The following is a 24,716-nucleotide window of genomic DNA, read 5'->3' on the forward strand; positions in this document are numbered from 1 at the left end:
GGGCTCTTCCTAACCCAGGGATTGAACCCAAGTCTCTTGCATCTCTTGCATTGGCAGGAGGGTTCTTTACCTCTAGCGCCACCTGGTATCCATGGCTACTTTTAAACTCCTGCTCATTCCCATCCTGATTTTGATTAGATCAAATGTCTGTTCCTCATCTTTTAAATTAATTATCAATCTTTAGATTCTGCCTTCTATTTAGTTTATTTTAAAACCCTGATAACTGTTCTATGCCAGGGCTTGGTTCTTAACTTTAGGTGCAGGGGGTTGAGAGTAGACACATAATAAAGACTTCTTGGAGAGTCTGGTGAAATCCATGGAGATTCACCCAGAAAAACACACATAACACACATATCCCTAATACTGTCTGTGATGCAAATGACGTTAGACTTCCTAGTGCACAACCAATGATGTGGGTCCATGAACCTCTAAGTTAAGAATTTGCTAACTTAAAGTAGAATGCATTCTGGAGTCACTTTCATATACGTATCCAAGGAATGAATAATGTTTGTAATAATAGAAATTCAGTAATAATATCTAATTCCATCAGTAGGAGAAAAGTAAACTCTAATGCGATGTAACAGTTAAACTAAATAAACAAGACCTACATGTATTAATTACACTTTTAAAGCATCATGTTGAACAAGAAAATTAACTCATAGATTGAGACATACAACACACCATTTTTAAAAAATTTTAAATTGCAAAACATCATTTATGTGTATAGATATGTATTTTAAAGAAAAGAAGTACTTGCATGAGAATGATTAACACCAAATTCATTACAGTAGCTATTTCTGGAGAATAGGATTAGGGCAGATACATCATGAGCCTTAACTGCATATATCTCTCATTTCCTTGAAAAAGCTCTAACACAAACATGGCCCAAAGTTAACAGTTAATAAAACTTTCATGGTAGGTAATTTTATTATTCTCTGTGCCTATTTGTATGCTTGAAATAGCTCATGATTAATTAAATTTAAAAAAAAACAATTTTAGTAATCCTTTCCCTTTTTTCTTCCTTCTGAACACCTATTCTCAGATAACAAGTTGTATACAGTCTTCAATGTTTTTGACGATGAATCAACCTGCTGGAACTATCAGGAAGGCATCCTGTCAATGAAAGTAACAAGAAAAGGCTCTGTCATTAGTACACTTGATGCTGATTGGCTGGAGTTAACTACATTTTATTATAAACAAGGCTTGTCTTTAATTGATTCTTTTGTATGCTGGGAAACATCTAAAGGTAAGTTTTATATTATGATATGTTGATACCTAAAAAATTTGACCTGTGTCAGAGTTGGAGGAAATGTTTTTGCCTCTCAAGTTCAATGGCTAAAAGGACAGATACTATTACTAAGAAAAAAGATTCTATTATTGCACAGTTCAGTTTAGTTCAGTCACCCAGTCATGTCCGACTCTGCGACCCCATGAACCACAGCATGCCAGGCCTCCCTGTCCATCACAAACTCCTGGAGTTTACCCAACCTCATGCCCATTGAGTTGGTGATGCCATCCAGCCATCTCATCCTCTGCCATCGCCTTCTCCTGCCATCAATCTTTCTCAGCATCAGGGTCTTTTTAAATGAGTCAGCTCTTCCCATCAGGTGGCCAAAGTGTTGGAGTTTCAGCTTCAACATCAGTCCTTCCAATGAACACCCAGCACTGATTTCCTTTAGGATGGACTGGTTGGATCTCCTTGCAGTCCAGGGGACTCTCAAGAGTCTTCTCCAACACCACAGTTCAAAAGCATCAATTCTTTATAGTTTTATTCTTAATTATCAACTTTCTTTATAGTCCAACTGTCACATCCATACATGACCACTGGAAAAACCATAGCCTTGACTAGACAGACCTTCGTTGGCAAAGTAATGTCTCTGCTTTTTAATATGCTGTCTAGATTGGTCATAACTTTCCTTCCAAGGAGTAAGCGTCTTTTAATTTCATGGCTGCAGTCACCATCTGCAGTGATTTTGGAGCCCCAAAAAATTAAGTCAGCCCCTGTTTCCAGTTTCCCCATCTATTTCCCATGAAGTGGTGGGACCAGATGCCATGATCTTAGTTTTCTGAATGTTGAGCTTTAAGTCGACTTTTTCACTCTCCTCTTTCACTTTCATCAAGAGGCTCTTTAGTTCTTCACTTTCTGCCATAAGGGTGGTGTCATCTGCCTATCTGAAGTTATTGATATTTCTCCCAGCAGTCTTGATTCCAGCTTGTGCTTCATCCAGCCCAGCGTTTCTCATGATGTACTCTGCATATAAGTTAAATAAGCAGGGTGACAATATACAGCCTTGACGTACTCCTTTTCCTATTTGGAACCTGTCTGTTCTTCCATGTCCAGTTCTAACTTGCTTCCTGACCTGCATACAGGTTTCTCAAGAGGCAGGTCAGGTGGTCTGGTATTCCCATCTCTTTCAAAATTTTCCACAGTTTCTTGTGATCCACACACTCAAAAGCTTTGGCATAGTCAATAAAGCAGAAATAGATGTTTTTCTGGAACTCCCTTGCTTTTTCGATGACCCAGCGGATGTTGGCAATTTGATCTCTGGTTCTTCTGCCTTTTCTAAAACCAGCTTGAACATCTGGACATTCTCGGTTCATATATTGCTGAAGCCTGGCTTGGAGAATTTTGAGCATTACTTTACTAACGTGTGAGATGAGTGCAATTGTGCGGTAGTTTGAGCATTCTTTGCCATTGCCTTTCTTTGGGACTGGAATGAAAACTGACCTTTTCCAGTCCTGTGGCCACTGCTGAGTTTTCCAAATTTACTGGCATATTGAGTGCAGCACTTTCACAGCATCATCTTTTAGGATTTGAAATAGCTCAACTGAAATTCCATCACCTCCTCTAGCTTTGTTCATAGTGATGCTTCCTAAGGCCCACTTGACTTCACATTCCAGGATATCTGGCTCTAGGTGAGTGATCACACCATCGTGATTATCTGGGTTGTGAAGATCTTTTTTGTACAGTTCTTCTGTGTATTCTTGCCACCTCTTCTTAATATCTTCTGCTTCTGTTAGGTCCATATCATTTCTGTCCTTTATTGAGCCCATCTTTGCATGAAATGTTCCCTTGGTATCTCTAATTTTCTTGAAGAGATCTCTAGTCTTTTCCATTCTATTGTTTTCCTCTATTTCTTTCCATTGATCGCTGAGGAAGGCTTTCTTATCTCTCCTGGCTATTCTTTGGAACTCTGCATTCAAATGGGTATATATCTTTCCTTCTGTCCTTTGCTTTTCACTTCTCTTCTTTTCACAGCTATTTGTAAGGCCTCCTCAAACAGCCATTTTGCTTTTTTGCGTTTCTTTTCTTGAGGTTGGTCTTGATCCCTGTCTCCTGTACAATGTCATGAACCTCCGTCCATAGTTCAACAGGCACTCTGTCTATCAGATCTAGTCCCTTAGATCCATTTCTCACTTCCACTGTATAATCATAAGTGATTTGATTTAGGTCATACCTGAATGGTCTAGTGGTTTTCCCCACTTTCTTCAGTTTAAGTCTGAATTTGGCAATTGCACATGAAACTTTAATATAAAATGTTAACAATCCTGTGTGATACTATTGTAATGTTTGCTGTTGGTTTGTAACTATCAGAAATAGACAAATCTCGATGTGATCAACTAGTAGAATTTTCCAAGTAAGAGGTACTACAGCAGCCCAGTCAGGAGGCATATGATGGCATTTAACAATTACTATTGTTACATTGTAACAATTACTATTTATTACAATAGCCCAGTTTTGGATCAGAAAAGGCAATGGCAACCCACTCCAGTACTCTTGCCTGGAAAATCCCATGGATGGAGGAGCCTGGTAGGCTGCAGTTCATGGGGTCTCTGGGAGTCAGATATGACTGAGCGTCTTCACTTTCACTTTTCACTTTCATGCAGTGGAGAAGGACACGGCAACCCACCCCGGCCTGGAGAACCCCAGGGACGGGGGAGCCTGGTGGGCTGCCGTCCATGGGGTCGCACAGAGTCGGACACGATTGACGTGACTTAGCAGCAGCAGCCCAGTTTTGGATACTACCTACCTTGTCTTCCTCTCTACACCCAACTCCTCCTAAAACTTGTATAGAAAAATAAACTTTGGTTCAGAAAATGATCTATATTTATTTATGCCATTCCCTTATCTTTCTTCTCTATCTAATCTTTTAGTTACAATGGGTATGTAATCATTTGTCTATCACAAAAACAAGCTAAACTTTCCAAAAATTATTTCTAAGAAAAGCATTTTTTGTTGTTGTTTTTTAAAGAGATTCGTGCTCAAAGAAAAGAAAAAAGGATTGTAAGGAGACTGGAAAAATGCATTAGGAAGGATGGAGTTTATGCAGATCAGGATAGTTAGGGACCATGATTCACTGAGGTTAGAGAGAGGAATGAAAAAGCAAACCAGATGAGATCTCAATAAACCTCATTATTATTAGATCAGCCTAGTGATGCCTTAACTAATACAACTAAAGACTTTGGTTATTTAAAATTGTCAAGTCGTGTTCCAATAGGTCCCTTTAACTAGTAAGCAAGAGTAAGGATCTAACTCATTGGAGCACCCCAAAATACAGCCCCTTGCATAGTGTTTGGCACTTAGCAAGTACTCAATAAATATTTAATAGTATTTTTGGTTATTGGAAACTTCTTCCAAGTTGATCTTTTATGGAAACAGCCAGATCTGATATAAAGCCTGTGGACTTTAGGATTTAAACAGAGTTTAAATTCTGTGTCTTCTACTTAGAGCTGTGTGACTTGGGAAAATTAGCTGAGCTCACTGAGCCTCAGTTTCCTTGTAAAAACACTTCTACTAACTGTTGTGAGAATTTGGTAAGATATACTATGTACAGAGTGACTCCACAGTGCCTCACCCACTGTCAGAGTTCATTTTCTCTCCTGACACAAGATGTTCTTACAATACTTTTAGTATGAATCAGCTGTTTGGAGGTCAGTTTATGCTTCACATATTTCTCTCTCTTTGTCTATGTCTTGCTTTTCCCTCCAAAGAGTCTAAGTTAGAGCCATTCAAAAAAGGGACTGGGTAGTGTGGAATTCCCTGGCAGTCCAGTGGTTAAGACTCCACGCTTTCACTATCAAGGCCTGGGTTCCACTCCTGGTCAGGGAACTAGGATATCCTGCAAGCTGCGTGATGTGGCCAAGAAAAACTTTAAAGAGCCATTCCAAATTTTGGATTATGACTAATTGCTGAAGGAAAGACAAAGAAATCCTCCTTTCACAATATCTTTCAGGCATCCCTGCCTTGAGCCTTGCTGGTGGAAATAAAATTAGCCACAGCAGTTGCCAGCCAGAGGCTCTGTAGGGCCTTTGTTCTCAAAGCCTCAGAAGCTATTTAGAGAGCCCCAGGGAGAGTCTCTCGCTGTCAGCAGCTCGGGAATGTCTCATTAGGCGTGTTGCATTGCAGGCCATGCCAAGCCCTAATGAGCCATGGTCTGTAAGGTCTGGCGACTGGGTGTGTCACTCGGGACTTTCCTGGGAGTATACAGGGAAGCTGCAGAGGGGAAATTGTGACCCGTGCCCGAGTCACCATGAGAAACGAGTCAGAGGAAGCAGGGCTGAATCGACCACTTTGTCCTAGGACATCTGATGCGTGACATCCAAAGCACGTAGGGGACAATACGTATTTTGTTTTGTCTTGCTTCCATCCTCTTCCAAAATACTGTCAGAAGCCAGCCCACACATGAGAAGAAGTACAAAACCAGATATTGCTCAGAAATTTAAATATATTACTCTATAAATCTCATTCTATAAACTTCTCCAGAAAGAGAAAAGTGGGAAAAAAAAATTTAAGTCAGGAAAGTCATGGTGGAAATGTTGTAAGGTCTGTGAAATTCCTCTTCAGTGCCCTTCCCCACTCACTTTCGAAGCCTTTTCTGTTTTGAAAAGTCCCATACACAGGGGCACCCAGGGACCCTCCTGCTGTTCTTGTGGCCTGAGGGTCTCACTGCATAACCTTCTCCTATTCCTGACCTTCTCCAGCATCTGGCCTTCTCCAAACTGGCCTGCAGCTGGGTTCTCTGCACGCTTACAACTCCCAAATGAACCCAGAGGAGCCTGCAAGAGGCGTATCCAGTTATGCCAACAGAGACAAAGCATTTTATTCTACCAGAACATGCAGAGATCCAGCGGGCAGCTGACATGGATGAGATGGCCAACCCTGTCACCTGGTACAGAACACACCGCCACACACAACACAGCCCTTGGGGTTATTACACTTCACTGGCCTGCCAGCACCCACCACCCTCAGAACACAGCCTCTGCCTACCTCTGGTGTGCCCACATCTAAAGGCTACATTTTCATGTTTTGTGGATTCTTTTCAGACTCCACTTATGGTCATTTCAGTCTCTTCATTCCTATAAAAATGCTTGTGTGGAGTTGGAGATGTATCAAGTTGAGGAGTAGGGTAGAGTAAGGACACTGAAACATGTGTGTATTCATCTCATATACACATGTATGTATGTGTGTGCTGCTGCGCATAGTTGCTCCATCATGTCCGACTCTTTGCAATCCCAGGTACTGTAGCCCGCCAGGCTCCTCTGTCCATGGGGGTTCTCCGGGCAAGAGTACTGGAGTGGGTTGCCATGCTCTTCTCCAAGGGATCTTCCTGACCCAGGGACTGAACCCAAGTCTTCTTCATTTCAGGCAGACTTTTTACTGCTAAGCCACCAGGGAAACCCCATATGTATATATATACACACCAGGCCCTAGGCCTGGCACATAGGGTTTATACTGATGAGCAAAATGGACATCTTCCCTATTCTTAAAAGCTAACCACAGGACTTCCTTGGCAGGCCAGTGGTTAAGACTTGTGTTTCCACTAAGAGGGCACAGGTTCTGTCCCAGGTCAGGAGAAACTGAGATCTCACATGTTACTCACAGCAAGGCCAGAAAAAAAAAATTGAGAAGCAGTGGATCAGGTCAATTCTTTGTAACTTTTTCATATTATGCACACATGCACACTCAATGACTTTAGTAGTGTCAAACTCTTTGTGATCCTATGGACTATAGACTGCCAAGTTCCTCTGTCCATGGGATTCTCCAGGCAAGAATACTGGAGTGGGTTGCCATTCCCTCCTCCAGGGGATCTTCCTAACCCAGGGACTAAACCTGTGTCTCCTGTACTGTGGGCAGATTCTTTACCCACTGAGCCACCTGAGAAGCCCTCTGCACACATAGAAAATGATAATATTGTACATCATGAGAAATGCCAGGCTGGATGAAGCACAAGCCGGAATCAAGATTGCTGGGAGAAATATCAATAACCTCAGATATACAGATGGCACCACCCTTATGGCAGAAAGCAAGAAGGAACAAAAAAGCATCTTGATGAAGGTGAGAGAGGAGAGTGAAAAAGTTGGCTTAAAACTCAATATTCAAAAAACTAAGATCACAGCATCCGGTCCCATCACTTCATGGCAAATAGATGGGGAAACAATGGAAACAGTGAGAGACTTTATTTTCTTGGGCTCCAAAATCACTGCAAATGGTGGCTGCAGCCATGAAATTTAAAGACACTTGCTCCTTGGAAGAAAAGCTATGGCAAACCTAAATAGCGTATTACAAAGCAGAGACTTGACTTTACCAACAAAGGTCCATATTGTCAAAGCTGTGGTTTTTCCAGTAGTCATGTTTGGATGGGAGAGTTGGACCATAAAGAAGGTTGAGTGCCAAAGAATTGATGCTTTTGAACTGTGGTGTTGGAGAAGACCCTTGAGAGTCCCTTGGACTGAAGAGATCAAACCAGTCAATTCTAAAGGAATTCAATCCTGAATATTCATTGGAAGGACTGATTCTGAAGCTGAAGCTCCGATACAGGGCCACCTGATGCCAAGAGCCAACTTGTTAGAAAAGACCCTGATGCTGGGAAAGGTTGAAGGCAGGAGGAGAAGGGGATGACAGAGGACGAGATGGTTGAATGGCAGCACCGGCTCAGTGGACATGGTGAGCTCCGGGAGATAGTGAAGGACAGGGAAGCCTGGCATGCTGTAGTCCATGGGGTGACAAAGAGTCGGACACAATTGAGCGATTGAACAACAACAAAATTGTAGGACACATGGATATAAGAAGAAAAGCTGCTTTGGGCAGGAGGGGGTGCCCTGTACCTTAACTCATCTGAACCCCATTCTGAGCATACCAGTGGGTGGGAAGGTCTGAGATTCATGCTGTTAAGAGATGAGTCAGTTCAGGACAGTTGTTAAGTAATTGTTCAGAATTGTCACCTTACCCCAATACCTGGAATATAACACACCAAGCACCCCAATGGTCACTCCCCATGAGGCCTTCCCTGCCACCCTCCCCAGCTGCCGCTTCTGTCAGGCAGAGTTTCTTAAGAGATAGAAATAGTCCCTTCTGGGAAGTATCATTCTTCTGTGGCTCTGAGGATCAGCATGGTCCCTAAGAAAGCTTAGCCAGGGGACTTGAGGAACTGTATAAAGTGAGAAGGAATGTCTTTTGTTTTTAACTGAAGTTATAAGATACGTAGAACAAGATGCATTAATATGCATATAGCTGAATAGAACACAAATGTTCAAGATACAGAACATTTCCTTATATGTCAACTATATCTCAGTATTGAGGGGTAAAAGGCAAAAAAAAAAAAAAAAAAAGGATATAGAACATTTCCGAAATCCCAGAAGCCTCCTTATGGCCCTTCCCCATTAATACCCTCCCATGCAGAGAGAAGCATTGTTTTGACTTCCAACACCATAGATTAATTTTGCTTATTTTTGAACTTCATGTAGGTTGAACTATACAGTATGTTTTCTATATCTCCTCACTTCTTTTCTTCAACATAGTATCTCTGACAGTTATCCATGTTGTTGTATTCCAGTGAGTCTTTCTTTTTTATTCTTTTTGATATTGCAATGTGTGAGTCTACCACATTTTCATTCTTTTAAATCCAGAGAAGTTTAGAAGTACTAAGGAATCTCAATACTGAGAACAGGAAAACAGACACCACAAAACCCATAGTTCTCCAACTATATAATCCTAAAGTAAATAAGAAAAGATTACAATTAACTACATAATTATCACAGTATATAATTATTCTTAAAGTTCATACCTCCATTCTAAAAAAGGACTTGAGGCAAATATACAATTTTAAAGATGTTCTTGTGATGCTCTAAACTGATGATCAAAAACAGGTTTAATTCTATGGGTCACTTTGGTATGACAGTAGACAAGTACATTTAAAGGAAGTGGAACATATACTGTAGTTAGAATAGCAATTTCAACAAGTAAATTAAACTTTACTGGGTTTTGGGAACCATGCTGAACAAAGTAAATTCTTCATGTTATTCTGCCCAAACTGTAACTGATATAAAATAGTAATGGTGATTTCCTCTTAAAGTTTTATAGCTCATTAATAAAAATGAAAACTGAAAATTACATTTGAATTACTTTGGTGTTTGTTTGTTTGTTGGTTGGTTGGTCTTTAAGCTTAATAGATGTTTTGAAAACTTTGTAGGTTATTATTTGGATAATCGTCCATCAGGGAAACTTTGATGTGACATTGTGATGTATAAAAACAAAATATTTAACCAGCACTTGATCATGGGAAAATTGTCTCCTACTGCTAAGTAGGAGACAAAAGAATTTCCATAAAATCGGTTTAGTTTTGGCCAGCTGGTTATTGTCAACTGTTCAAAAAAATGTCAGAGAGGCCCTCCCTCAAAACTTCCTTCCCAGCAGGAATTCTCCTGACAATGACTTCTGTTTAGGATCTTCCTGTTACCATTCTTTTTTTTGCTAAGCATCGTTGAAACAAAGAATTGTTCTGTATTCATACTTTTTAAAATAATCTTACCTCACCTTGGTTTTGATATCACACCTGTAATTTCAAGGATTAATAATTTTGATGCCGTTTTTCTCAGTGGTATGATTGACGTGCAAACAACATGTAGAGCAGAATCCAGCATTTGATTTCCAGGTGAAGGTGATTTCCAGATGTTTTTAGGCTTAAGAAATCCATTTGCTTCTCACTGTATGATATTATTTTATCTTGTGTTTGTTATTGTAGTCTTTGTGGTTACAATTTGATTTTAATTCAGTTAGGTATAAAACTGTCTTAACTTTTGCAAAAAAAAGAAATTACCTCAAAGAGAAGGGAAATGTCATAGATTCACCTAAAACAAGTATCTATTAATTGATATGTTTTTCTTTCAGCTTCCCCTATGGGTTATTTATTAACATTTTAGATGATCCGAAAAGACACTGAATATGTGCAACTCTCCTTAATTGTATCTTTTTCCTCACAGGGGATCACTTGTCAAAATCTTTGGAAGGATTCTTTATCTATGAAGAAGAAGGCTCTGGAGTACCAGGTTTTGGCAGGAAAGGAAATGATGCCATCGTAGTAGAACAATGGACAGTTATTGAGGTAAACTGTGGTTTTTTTATAATTTAGCTTTACTTTTATACTGAGTTTTACATTTAGATCTTCATTGCCTAACACAGACAATATTCTTCAAACACACGTTTATTCATTGTTCAGAATTTCATCACAAATGCTTGAACAAACTTCTTGCCAATTAGGGAAAAGGTGATTTGTTTTACTCAATGTTCAGATTTGTTTAAAGATAGCAAAATAATTATACGTAAATAGCAATAGATTCCCAAACGTTCGACATTCTTATTCTAAACAACATCCCTGGCACTGAGATTCTCTGTACACAATGCCAAGACAACTAGATGAAAGTGAAAACAAATTCAATTTTATCTTTGAGCAACCAATGTGACTGATTTTTTCACCCTGTGAATTGACTTTCAAAGGCAAAAATATCCAAAGGTATTCTTTCTCTCACCAGACCAAATGTGTACACACAGCATTGTCCTTCCTAATAAGAGGTGACTTTGCTGTCAGCATTGTGCGCTCTGAATTCAGGTGTCACCAAATGGACTGCCGTTGAGGTGTACAGACTGAATTCAGGTATATTTGCTGGTGTGTGAGGCCCTCACTGACAGCCTCTCTCAAGGACACTTTCATCTTTCTGGCCTTGCCGAGCTTAGAGAGACATAGGCCATTTTCAAGGAAACTGGAAACCCCATTGAGGGGGTGCACAAGGATGTGGGATAAGAGGAAAACTCAATTCCAAGTGAGTGAAAAGAAGTGAACATTCTTTGCTCCTCTCACCTTTCACTCCTCAATGCTCACTCTCTATCCAGTCCTCACTTCCCAGGCCCTAGACCAGTGTTTCTGAAAGTGTGGGCTCTACTTGGATCCAAATCACCCAGGGGGCTTTTTAAAATGCAAATTAAATTAAAGTTAATATACATTAACTATACATTAAATATACATTAACTATATTAAAGTTTGATGCCCAAACAAGACCTAGGGAAGGAAGGCCCAAACCTTAGAGAACCTCCTCCACTCAGATCCCCAGGGTTTCCAGCCTGGTTGAATGGTCGGGAAGCAGCAGGAAGCAGAAAAGAAGACTGGCGCTGGGTGAAGCTGCCCTTAATGAAGCATGAATGCCCCTTATCCCAACACGCCTCACCCTTATTGTCAGCACCGTCAGCACACTTATTGTCTTTGTCATTAGACTATGAGCTCTGTGCTTATTCACGCAGGGCTGTGAAATCAAGACAGATTATGGTCCTCTGCTGCACACTCTGGCTGAGTTTGGATGGCTCCTGACAAGCGTGTTGCCTACTCCTATACTGAGACATGACAGGTAACGCTGAATCACCTGACACACCCTCATTTCGTGCTAAAACAGAGCTCCTCTGTAGATAATGCAACCTAACAGTGCTTATTTGAGGCCTACGAAGAGCATTTCACTGAACTTCCAATTTGATTTCATGGGCCTTGGAGATAGCAAATCTAACCCTCTCTTGTTATATATATCCCTCAGTATCCATGAGGGATTTGTTCCAGGACCCCCACGGTTACCAAAATCTGGGATGCTCAAGTCCCTTGTATAAAGTGGCATGAAGTGTTAGTCACTCATTCGTGTCCAGCTCTCTGCCACCCCATGGACTGCAGCCCACCAGACTCCTCTGTCCATGGATTCTCCAGGCAAGAATACTGGAGTGGATTTCCATTCCATTCTCCAGGGGATCTTCCCGACCCAGTGGTCGAACCCGGGTCTCCTGTATTGCAGGCAGATTCTTTACCATCTGAGCCACCAGGGAGTTTTCAAATGTGGGCAGGGAATGGGGCAGGCGAAGAGTGGATGATGGTAATTTTTTATAATGGACGGTGTTTTGTAATGGACAAATTATTCCAGGGCCCAAAGCTATTTGCTTGGTTCTTTGTAACCCTGTCCTCACCAAAGATAAAGGTAAAGTATGTCAGCCATAGCTGACTCCTTGCGACCCCATGAACTGTAACCCACCAGGCACCTCCATGGGATTCTCTAGGCAAGAATACTAGAGTAGGTTGCCTTGCCATCCTCCAGGGGATCTTCTCAACCCAGGGATCGAACCCAGGTCTCCTGCATTGCAGACAGATTCTTTACCACCTGAGCTACCAGGAACACCCTATAAAGTGGCATAGTATTTGCATATAATCTACATGCAGCCCGTATAATTTCAGTCATCACTAGATTACTTACAATAGCTATACAATTTAAATGCTGTGTACACAGTTGCTGGCAAGTTCAAGTTTTCCTTTTTGGAACTTTCTGAGATTTTTTTTCTCGAATATTTTCCATTGGCAGTTGGTAGAATCTGAACTGCAGATTCGGAGAACCAACTATGCATACAAGCTATTGTTAAGGGCACCGCCTTCTCAAGGGTGTGTGAGTTCACACTGGCAGCGCCAGAGACGGGGCAAAGTAGACCAACTCCCAATTCACTGCAGCTTCCAGCACTCAGAGTTGCCCTTCCCTTCAAAGGCTGTACTACTATACCTTCTTTTTTTCCAACTTGAGATGCTGACTCTTCCCTAGAGTGAAGACTGAGTCGATAGGAATCTGCCAGCAGGAAATACAGCCCCCTTTGCGGGACCCTTCGTCCTGCTCTTGGGCACTGCCTGTGTGAGACTGCCCTCAGTCCAGCACACAGCTGGGGTTAGAGCTGCAGCGGGGCCCAGAGGGTGGGGTGGAGAGGCGACAGTGCTTCTGCCTCCATCCGCCCCTCCAGTGTCGGGGGAAGGAGAGCTTTCTCCTGTGCATGAACTTGTTATCTGTTTCCACCAAAACAGACACTTATATGAGAACCAGTTCACAAATACCGACTTTTCCTTTTGTCCCATTCCTGGGGAAGGAAAAGATCGAGCTGTTATTTTGTTTGTTTATTTGGAAAAAGAGGCAAATTAAGCCCTCTGTATGAAGTGCTTTGCTATCCCCTGGACTCAGAGATGTTCCCTCTGCTTTATTTGGCATCCAGAAAATGACTGACTGCCAAGGCTGTCCTGTCTGGGCTGGTACAACCTGCAGAGGACAGCAGTGTTGCTGGACCTTCCCTTGGAGCAGAGTCAGCTGGACGCAGCTTAACACTGACAGTCAGCGCAGCTAAGGGAGGCAGCTCCCCCTCCCTCGGTCACATCCACCCTTTAGTTTAGCAGCTTTACCCCTGCCCAATAATGCTGCCTCCCCACAAACTTCAAAAACACTGAATTGACATGGTTCTGTAATAAAGTCACACCTTCTTCAGGTGGGGAAGGGGATAAATGTGGATACAGGGTAAAAACACTCAGGCTTTATTTTTTTTTAATAATTTTATTTATTTCTGGTTGCACTGGATCTTCGTTACTGTGCAAGGGCTTTCTCTGGTTGTGGTGCTCAGGCTTCTCACTGTTGTGACTTCTCTTGTTGCAGAGCTCAGGCTCTGAAGTGTGGGCTCAGTAGTTGTGGCACCCAGTCTTAGTTGCTCCGAGGCATGTGGATTCTTCCCAGACCAGGAATTGAACCTGTGTCCCCTGCATTGGCAGGCAGGTTCTCTTCCACTGTGCCACCAGGGAAGTCCGACAGTCAGGCTTTAAAAGGAGGGGCAGCTGCTGCTGCTGCTGCTACTACTACTGCTACTACTGCTACTACTACTGCTACTGCTACTACTGCTACTGCTACTACTACTGCTACTACTGCTGCTACTGCTACTACTACTACTACTGCTGCTACTGCTACTACTACTACTACTGCTGCTACTACTAAGTTGCTTCAGTCGTATCCCACCGTGTGCGATCCCATAGACGGCAGCCCACCAGGCTCCCCCGTCCCTGGGATTCTCCAGGCAAGAACCCTGGAGTGGGTTGCCATTTCCTTCTCCAATGCGTGAAAGTGAAAAGTGAAAGTGAAGTCGCTCAGTCGTGTCAGACTCTTAGCGACCCCATGGACTTCAGCCCACCAGGCTCCTCCGTCCATGGGATTTTCCAGGCAAGAGTACTGGAGTGGGGTGCCATTACCTTCTCCGAAAGGAGAGGTTAGAAGTAAGCAAAACAATCTTTTCTTCTCAGAGATTTATTGGTAACTGCTCTCAAATTGAGTGATAGCTCTCTGAATCATTACTCAGCTTCTAAAAGTCTGTGACATAGGGGCTTCCCTGGTGGCTCAGCGGTAGAGAATCTTCCTGCCAATGCAGGAGACACAGGTTTGATCCCTGGTCTGAGAAAATTCCTCATGCGGAGGAGCAGCTAAGCTGGAGTGTCATAGGTAGTGAGCCTGTGCTCTGGAGAGCTCAACTACTGCGCCCACATACTGCAACTGCTGAAGGTTGTGGACCCTAGAGCTGTGCTCTGAAACCAGAGGAGCCACTGAAATGAGAAGCCTGCACACCACAACTGGCGAGTAGTCCCTGCTCGCTATGACTAGAGAAAAGCCAGTGCAGCAACAAAGACCCAGAAGAGCGAAAAATAATTTATTATTGTTTTTTTAAAATCTGTGACACACCTGTCAGGTCACAGGACAGCAGTGATTCTCAAGGTTTGGCCTTCAGACCAAGTGATGTGAATGCTGTGCCGTGCCCGGGACACACACATGCTGGAGGCTTACCCCAGCAGGGCAGTCAGGGGCTCTAAGGGTAGGGCCCATGAAGCTCCATTTTCACAAGCTTCAGAATCTCATCGACATTTGAGGAACTTTGCATAGGTGGTGAAAAGAGAAAAAAATTCCACTTCCCTGCCACCCCCACCTTCCATCTGCCAAGTCAGTGGTCTACCTGACTCACCCTCCAATCTCCCTCAGAATAACTTCTGTATTTAGCCTCCTCATTTCTCCTAGGTGTATAATTTAGGGCATCATCGACTCTTCCTAAAAGTACTCTAAGTTCTGAACCTTTCATGTTCCTTTTTTCCCCAGTGGAAAATATATTTATCATTCCTCCTTCCTATTCACTCAGGACTTCCGTTCCCATGAGGCTAAATATTTCCTAAAGTGATATGAGTGACCAGCCGGGCACTAAATTAGATAGCAAGTCTAAAATGTTGGATGCTGAGGCATAGAACATGGCCTGCCACTCGCTGAGCATCTCCTGTTTGGTTTGAAGTGAGAACAGGACTGAGACCACAGGTGGGAAGGAAGACATCTCAAGTATACTGTGATGGGAGAGGGTGGTGGAGCCAGCCGTGCCTGCCTGACCGCCTGGTCCTAGGTGTCAAACAGCGTGAGGTCACGGCCAGATGCAGTGATGGGGCCTTCTGTAGTGGGGGCCGCCTGCCATCCTCAGGGCCGCCTCTCCACAGGTCAGGCCAGATCCAGTGATAGGGGCCCTCTGGAGTGGGGGCCGCCTCACCACAGGCCAGATGAAGTGGTGGGGCCCTCTGGAGTGGGGGCTGCCTCACCACAGGCCAGATGCAGTGGTGGGGCCCTCAGGAGTGTGGGCCGCCTCTCCACAGGCCAGATGCAGTGATGGGGCCCTCAGGAGTTGGGGGGGGGGGGTAGCTGCCTACCGTCCTCGGGGCCGCCTCCCCACAGTTCCCGTTTCCTCAGTGCCCTGGGTGTGCATGTGCGTCGTGTGCTTAGTCGCTCGGTCGTGTCTGCCTCTTTGTGACCCTGTACTGTAGCCTGTCAGGCTCCTCTGTTCATGGGGTTCTCCAGGCAAGATTGCTGGAGTGGGTTGCCATGCCCTCCCCCAGGGGATCTTCCCAGCCCGGGGACTGAAGCCAGGTCTCCCGCTTTGCAGGAGGGCTCTTTACCGTCTGAGCCGCCAGGGAAGTCCAGTGTGCTGCTAGTATCCACCACGATGCTGGAGACAGACTGGGCCTCGCAGGCCCCCGTGGTGAAGGCCCGTCTTTACGTGCAGTTAGCCTAGCAATGGGGCACGAGTTCCCTGCAGCCCAGCGGTGAGGTTTCTGTGCGTCCCCTGCAGTGACCTGGGCTCAAAACCTGACTGAGGAACCGTGCCGCTCACTGAGCTGGCACAGCCAAAAAAGGCAAAGCAAGGGGCTGCTCAGACCTCCAGGGCCCTGCAGGCCAGCAGGCTTGTTCCCCAGCCTCGCCCCCCAGTGTCTGGCACAAACCTCCACACGAGGGTGGGCCTTTTTATTCTTGTCCAAATGTGCTGTCCCTGAGACAGTCACACGCTGGTCTCAGCTGCTTCAGGACACACAGAATAGTAGTCACCTTCAGCCAGGTCATCTTTAAACATCAATAAACATATTACATAGAGTTCATCTTGGTCCGGGTAGAGGACAGAGCCTAAAAGTTTTTAGTTTCTGAAACCAGAAGAATGGTTCAGGCTTCGAGATACACAGATCTCATCTGAATTACACCATCACCATTTACCAGCTATATGACTTGGAGAACTTTGACTCTCAATTTCCTCATCTGGAAAATGATATAATAATATCAGTTTCACTGGATTATCATGATGTTTGAGTGTGTTAAAGCAGGGCCTGTGCATGATGTCTGTCCTAAATCAAGATATTTCAGAAAATGGAAACAATGTATACAAAATCAGCACTGAGTATTACAAACCAATTAAAAAGACAAATAAATAATGACACTATAAAAGGTCATGCCTATACATGATGCTTGCTCTAAGAAAAACAAATGTTATCATCTTTCTTTTGGGCCCACATGTCTGAAAACATAACTTAGAACCAGTAAAAACTTTCTTCCTAAATATTTTACCAGTGAAAACTTTCTTCCTAAATATTTTCCACTCATATACAAAAATTGTGTCTTAAGCAATTTTCTATTTTTCCCTACTTTTCTATCATGTAAGCCATAATCTGAATGGTCTCTACATGAAGTATTTTCTTTCATTACTCAAATATATCCTGTTAGATACAGAAAACAAGGTTGTGGTTCCCAAAAGGAGCAGAGAACAAATTAGGGATTGGGATTAACAGATACAAACTGCTGCATTTACAGTAGATAAGCAACAAGGATATATATTTTTCATTTATTTTTAATTGAAGGATAATTGCTTTACAGTATTGTGTTGATTTCCACCAAACATCAACATGAATCAGCCATAGGTTTACCCAATAAGGATATGTTGTATAGCCCAGGGAATTATACCTGTTACCCAAAAACTGCATTTGTTTCTTGGTGGGTGTCTAGTAAAAAGTTACAGTGAAGCCAAAGATCAGGTAAAGGAAGGATTTATTACTTATAGCAAGTAAGGAGGATCTTTTCCAAAGTGGTGTCTCCCCAAACAGCAAAACTGCCTGGGGCAAGGGGAGTGGTAGTGGGATGGGAAGTGGTTTGGTACATGTGTATTCATGAAGGGGCTTGAGCAGAGGAGAATTCTGCATAGAATCAGGGTAAATGTTGACTAGAAATCACAAGGGTCAGAGAAGGTCTTATCATCTTCCCTTAGGTTCTGATCAGGCTGGGATCACAGCACATAGTCACAGCCCTCCACGTGGGTGGCGTCTTAGTTCTGCTCAACCTAAAATCTGTATCAGATTGCTATCCACATCCCTTGAGGAGGAATTAGGATTCTCTTTTATCGCTGAACTCTTGCTTTATGACTGTTTTTCCTTTGTCCCTGCATCCTTTTTCCCTCTTACAATCATTATTTACTGACTCGCATAGTACAGTAGTAGGCAATCAATGAATATTTGTTGAATGGATGGTTACATGAAAGAGAGCTATGAAGGGAAAATAAATAGTGGTAACAAAAGTTTTAAAATATTTTTTTAAAAAATTATTATGGAGACCTGTTCAGGGGTAAAACATTGTGACTTGGCTTAGATCACAGATGGTTTAGGCCAAAATGACTTCTTTTTTGTCAAGAAAGCCGTGCCTGGTTCTCTTTTTCTGGGGAACTGCACCCACCCACCCCATCGGCTCACATACTCATTATCTTGTAATAATGGAATATAACCAGCAAAAGTACTAAATTACTGTTCTATAAACCTGAAACTAACACAGTATTGTAAAGCAACTATACATCAGTAAGAACAACAAAAAGAAAAAGCAAGAGAATTCCAGAAAAACATCTACATCTGTTTTATTGACTAAACTAAAGCCTTTGACTCTGTGGATCACAATAAGCTGTAGAAGATTCTTCAAGAGATGGGAATATGAGACCTCCTTACCTGCCTCCTGAGAAATCTGTATGCAGGTCAAGAGGCAACAGTTAGAAATGGACATGGAACAACGAACTGGTTCCAAATAGGAAAAGGAGTACATCAACGCTATATATTGTCACCATGCTTTTTTATCTGCAGAGTACATCATTCGAAATGGCAGGCTGTATGAAGTACAAGCTGGAGAAATACCAATAACCTCAGATATGCCGATGACACCACCCTTAAAGGAGAAAGCAAAAACTAAAGAGCCTCTTGATGAAAGTAAAAGAGGAGAGTGAAAAAGCTAGCTTAAAACTCAGCATTTGAAAAAACTAAGATTGTGGCATCTGGTCCCATCACTTCATGGCAAATAGATCGGGAAACAGTGAGGGACTTTATTTTCTTGGGATCCAAAATCACTGCAGATGGTGACTGCAGCCATGAAATTAACAGACACTTGCTCCTTGAAAGAAAAGCTATGACCAACCTCAGTTCAGTTAGTCAGTTCAGTCCCTCAGTCGTGTCCGACTCTTTGCGACCCCATGAATTGCAGCACGCCAGGCCTCCCTGTCCATCACAAACTCCCAGAGTTTACTCAAACTCATGCCCATCAAGTTGTTGATGCCATCCAGCCATTTCTTCCTCTGTTGTCCCCTTCTCCTCCTGCCCCCAATCCCTCCCAGCATCAGGGTCTTCTCCAATGAGTCAACTCTTCTCATCAGGTGGCCAAAGTATTGGAGTTTCAGCTTCAACATCACTCCTTCCAATGAACACCCAGGACTTATCTCCTTCACGATGAACTGGTTGGATCTCCTTGCAGTCCAAGGGACTCTCAAGAGTCTTCTGCAACACCACAGTTCAAAAGCATCAATTTTTCGGCGCTCAGCTTTCTTCACAGTCCAACTCTCACATCCATACATGACCACTGGAAAAACCATAGCCTTGACTAGACGGACCTTTGTTGGCAAAGTAATGTCTCTGCTTTTTAATATGCTGTCTAGGTTGGTCATAACTTTCCTTCCAAGGAGCAAGTGTCTTTTCATTTCATGGCTGCAGTCACCATCTGCAGTGATTTTGGAGCCCCAAAAAATAAAGTCTGACACTGTTTCCACTGTTTCCCCATCTATTTCCCATGAAGTGATGGGACCAGATGCCATGATCTTAGTTTTCTGAATGTTGAGCTTTAAGTCGACTTTTTCACTCTCCTCTTTCACTTTCATCAAGAGGCTCTTTTGTTCTTCACTTTCTGCCATAAGGGTGGTGTCATCTGCATATCTGAGGTTATTGATATTTCTCCCAGCAGTCTTGATTCAGCTTGTGCTTCATCCAGCCCAGCGTTTCTCATGATGTACTCTGCATATAAGTTAAATAAGCAGGGTGACAATATACAACCTTGATGTACTCCTTTTCCTATTTGGAACCTGTCTGTTCTTCCATGTCCAGTTCTAACTGTTTCTTCCTGATGCATACAGGTTTCTCAAGAGGTAGGTCAGGTGGTCTGGTATTCCCATCTCTTTCAGAATTTTTCATGGTTTATTGTGATCTACACGGTCAAAAGCTTTGGCGTAGTCAATAAAGCAGAAATAGATGTTTTTCTGGAACTCTCTTGCTTTTTCAATGACCCAGCGGATGTTGGCAATTTGATCTCTGGTTCTTCTGCCTTTTCTAAAACCAGCTTGAACATCTGGACATTCTCGGTTCATATATTGCTGAAGCCTGGCTTGGAGAATTTTGAGCATTACTTCACTAGTGTGTGAGATGAGTGGAATTGTGTGGTAGTTTGTGCATTCTTTGGGATTGCCTTTCTTAAGAATTCAAATGAAAACGGACCTTTTCCAGTCCTGTGGCCACGGCTGAGTTTTCCAAATTTGCTGATATATTGAGTGCAGCACTTTCACAGCATCATCTTTCAGGATTTGAAATAGCTCAACTGGAATTCCATCACCTCCACTAGCTTTGTTCATAGTGATGCTTTCTAAGGCCCACTTGACTTCACATTCCAGGATGTCTGGCTCTAGGTGAGTGATCACACCATCGTGATTACCTGGGTTGTGAAGATCTTTTTTGTACAGTTCTTCTGTGTATTCTTGCCACCTCTTCTTAATATCTTTGCTTCTGTTAGGTCCATACCATTTCTGTCCTGTATCGAACTCATCTTTGCATGAATGTTCCCTTGGTATCTCTAATTTTCTTGAAGAAATCTCTAGTCTTTCCCATTCTGTTGTTTTCCTCTATCTGTTTGCATTGATCGCTGAGGAAGGCTTTCTTATCTCTCCTTGCTATTCTTTGGAACTCTGCATTCAAATGGGAATATCTTTCCCTTTCTCCTTTGCTTTTCGCTTCCCTTCTTTTCACAACTATTTGTAAGGCCTCCTCAGACAACCATTTTGCCTGTTTGCATTTCATTTCCATGGGGATGGTCTTGATCCCTGTCTCCTGTATAATGTCATGAACCTCCGTCCATAGCTTCTCAGGCACTCTGTCTATCAGATCTAATCCCTTAAATCTATTTCTCACTTCCACTGTATAGTCATAAGGGATTTGATTTAGGTCATACCTGAATGGTCTAGTGGTTTTCCCTACTTTCTTCAATAAGTCTGAATTTGGCAATAAGGAGTTCATGATCTGAGCCACAGTCAGCTCCTGGTCTTGTTTTTGCTCACTGTATAGAGCTTCTCCATCTTTGGCTGCAAAGAATATAATCAATCTGATTTCAGTGTTGACCATCTGGTGATGTCCATGTGTAGAGTCTTCTCTTGTGTTGTTGGAAGAGGGTGTTTGCTATGACCAACCTAGACAGCATATTAAAAAACAGAGACATTACTGACAAAGGTCCATATAGTCAAGGCTATGGTTTTTCCAGTAGTCATGTATGGATGTGAGAGTTGGACAATAAAGAAAGCTGAGCACCAAAGAATTGATGTTTTTGAACTGTGGTGCTGGAGAAGACTCTTGAGAGTCCCTTGGACTGAAAGGAAATCAAACCAGTCAATCTTAAAGGAAATCAGTTCTGAATATTCATTGGAAGGACTGATACTGCAGCTCCAATACTTTGGCCATCTGATTCGATGAACTGACTCATTGGAAAAGACCCTGATGCTGGGAAGGATTGAAGGCAGGAGAAGGGGACGACAGAGGGTGAAGTGGTTGGATGGCATCACTGACTTAATGGACTTGAGTCTGAGCAAGCTCTAGGAGTTGATGATGGATGGGGAGGCCAGGTGTGCTGCAGTCCATAGGGTCGCAAAGAGTCAGCTATGACGGAGTGACTGAACTGAACTGAACTGAAGAACAGCTATATCCTGTTATCAGATTATATAAAGTTGTTTTCCTAGGGTGTCCTTAGATTCAAGTTATTGCTTCATTGCCATAGGCAAGATCATACTGCTGAGGTTTAAAACTGTGCTACCATGGAATCATCAACATGTGGTCATCTGATATCACGACCTCATCCCAGGGTTATTGTTATCAGTCCTGAACACTTGCCCGAATCCCTTTTTAATCTGTATCACTATATAATTATACAAATAGGCCCAACCCTTTTCAAAAAAATCAAGGTGAAAATTTACACCGAATTCTTCAAGACAAATCTGGTTAGGGGATCAGATTACCTGAAACAGTAGTTAATATTGCTGACCTCAAAATAATCACCGAGAAAAAAATGAAAAGAGGAGACAAAATTCCCTCTGTCCACCTCAGATCAGCTCCCCTGTCTCCAGTAATAATCTAGAGCAGGCCGGGAAGGGGGAATGTGCATTTCAATAAGAATCCAAGGAGATTCTGATGCAGTTACAGAAATATGGAGTTATCACCTTACACTGAGAGGGAAATGTTTCTTAATTTGTTAATTTTCAACTGAAGGATGGTTGCTTTACAATTCTGTGCTGGTTTCTGCCACACATCAACACGAATCAGCCACTGGTATATGTGTGTCCCCCTCCTCTTGAACCTCCCTCCCTCTCATCGCCCTCCCTCATCCCTCCCTCTAGATTGTCACAGAACACCAAATTTGAGCTCCCTGTGTCTGGCTCAGACAGTAAAGAACCCACCTGCAATGCAGGCAACCTGGATTCAATTCCTGGATTGGGAAGATTGCCTGGAGGAGGGCCCAGCAACCCACTCCAATATTCTTGCCTGGAGAATGCCCATGGACAGAGGAGCCTGGCGGCTACAGTCCGTTGGGTCACAGAGTCGGACACGACTGAGCGACTAAGCACAGCGCAGCATCATACAGCAGATTCTTTGGAACTCAGGGAACACCTAGAAAACTAAAGCCTTTTTTCTTTTTTTACAAGAAACAGGGGACATGGAAGGGCTTTTGGCCCTCCAAAATGTCATAGTACATAAACAGGTACATGGCATATCTTTGTCTTTAAAATTTAATGGGACAATGGGGAGGAATTCCAGAGAAAATATATTAAAAGACTCCTTGGGAAAGTGATTAGCTTCCAACTAATAAAAATAAATGAAAAAAAAAAAAAAAGACTCCTTGGGGAAGCAATAATACAAAAAGAGCTGCATGTCAGGCCAGTGAATATGGTAGAAAACATCTGTGAAAGAGGTTGTTGGAGGCTGAGAAGTCTGAGGTGTAGGGACTATTATGAAAGAACAGTGCTTCCAAAAGTAGTTTTAGAGAGGATATTCCTGGTGGCATATAGGGCTAACCAGGAGTAGTAAATAGGAGTCATCTCAGCACTGGTCTGTTGGTGGTAGCTACCCAAACACCATAAAAGCAAAGATTCTAACACCAGGATCAGCAGAAAAGAATGTAATCAGTTAGTGAGCATGTGTCTGCTATGAGCATGAAAAGTGGAAGCATGAAGATCGCAAAATAGTTCCTCTTTCTGGAAACCATGAGCACAAAGCAGAGTCAGCAAAGTGCAGGACTTATTCAAGGAGAAGTAAGTACATCTGAAGGAATTCCTAAAGACATCTCCTAATTTAAACCTTGTAGATCTAACAACAACAAGTAGGCCAACACAGATATAGAGAATGAGCTAGTGGATACCAGTATGGAGAGAGGAGGGAGGAGTGAAAAATAGAGATAGGTGATTATGAAGCACAAACTACTATGTATAAAATAAGTTGTGAGGATATATTGTACATCACAAGGAAGATAGCCAATATTTTATAATAATTATAAATGGAGTATAAACTTTAAAAATTGTGAATCACTGTGTTATACACCTGAAACTTTGTAATATTGTACATCAACTATACCTCAATTAAAAAAAATAGAAAGCAACTATACGCCAGTGCAAAATAAAGAAGTTTAAAGTTTGGAAAAAAAATTAGAATTCAAGACTGATTTTACCAAAACAGTAAATGTAAAAGAGGAGAGAGAATTTTTGTTTTTCTTTTAAATTTATTTTTTTTTTAATTGAAGGATAGTTGCTTTACAGAACTGTGCTTTACAGAACATGTTGATGCCAAACATTAATATGAATCGACTATAGGTGTACATATGTCCCCTCCCTCTTGAACCTCCCTCCCACCTCCCTGCCCATCCCACCCTCTAGGTTGTTCCAGAGCCCCAGTGTAAGTTCCCTGAGCCACACAGCAAATTCCCATTGGCATCTATTTTATATATGGTAATGTAGGTTCCCATGCGACTCTCCATACTTCCCACCCCTTCCTTTCTCCCCCCAACACCCTCCCTGGCGGCCCTCCTCCCCCATGCCTATAAGTCTGTTCTCTGTGTCTGTGTCGAGGAGGGACCATTATTATTATGTGCAAATCCACAACCATTCTCCTACATACAGCATTACACCTACTCTTAAAACAATTTTGTTAATAAAACATATATAGAAAGTGCATAAAACATAAATATCAGTTCAGTTCAGTCACTCAGTTGTGTCTGGCTCTTTGAGACCCCATGAACTGCAACATGCCAGGCCTCACTGTCCCTCACCAACTCCCGGAACTTACTTAAACCCATGTCCGTTGTGTTGGTGATGCCATTCAAGCATCTCATCCTCTGTCGTCCCCTTCTCCTCCTGCCCTCAATCTTTCCCAGCATCAGGGTCTTTTCCAATGACTCAGCTCTTTGCATGAGGTGGCCAAAGTACTGGAGTTTCAGCTTCAGCATCAGTCCCTCCAATGAACACCCAGGACTGATCTCCTTTAGGTTGTACTGGTTGGATCTCCTTGCAGTCCAAGGGACTCTCAAGAGTCTTCTCCAACACCACAATTCAAAAGCATCAATTCTTCGGCACTCAGTTTTCTTTATAGTCCAACTCTCACATCTATACATGACCACTGGAAAAACCATACCCTTGACTAGATGGACCTTTGTTGACAAATATACATAAT

At 42.6% G+C, this 24,716-nt stretch overlaps 1 protein-coding gene across 2 annotated transcripts in view; it reads left to right on the top strand.

Annotated features, from left to right (window-relative positions):
• The window catches only part of RFTN2 (raftlin family member 2), a 67,064-nt gene that overhangs the window by 22,211 nt on the left and 20,137 nt on the right, over window positions 1-24,716 (top strand). For both annotated transcript variants that reach the window (XM_065930893.1, XM_065930892.1), the window contains exons 6-8: window positions 1,043-1,246; window positions 10,261-10,382; window positions 11,573-11,676. In XM_065930893.1, coding sequence (XP_065786965.1) covers window positions 1,043-1,246; window positions 10,261-10,382; window positions 11,573-11,676 — 430 coding nt within the window. The remainder of the gene's footprint in view (window positions 1-1,042; window positions 1,247-10,260; window positions 10,383-11,572; window positions 11,677-24,716) is intronic.

The sequence above is a fragment of the Muntiacus reevesi genome, chromosome 3, assembly GCF_963930625.1.
Source record: "Muntiacus reevesi chromosome 3, mMunRee1.1, whole genome shotgun sequence".
NCBI classification, from domain to species: Eukaryota; Metazoa; Chordata; class Mammalia; order Artiodactyla; family Cervidae; genus Muntiacus; species Muntiacus reevesi.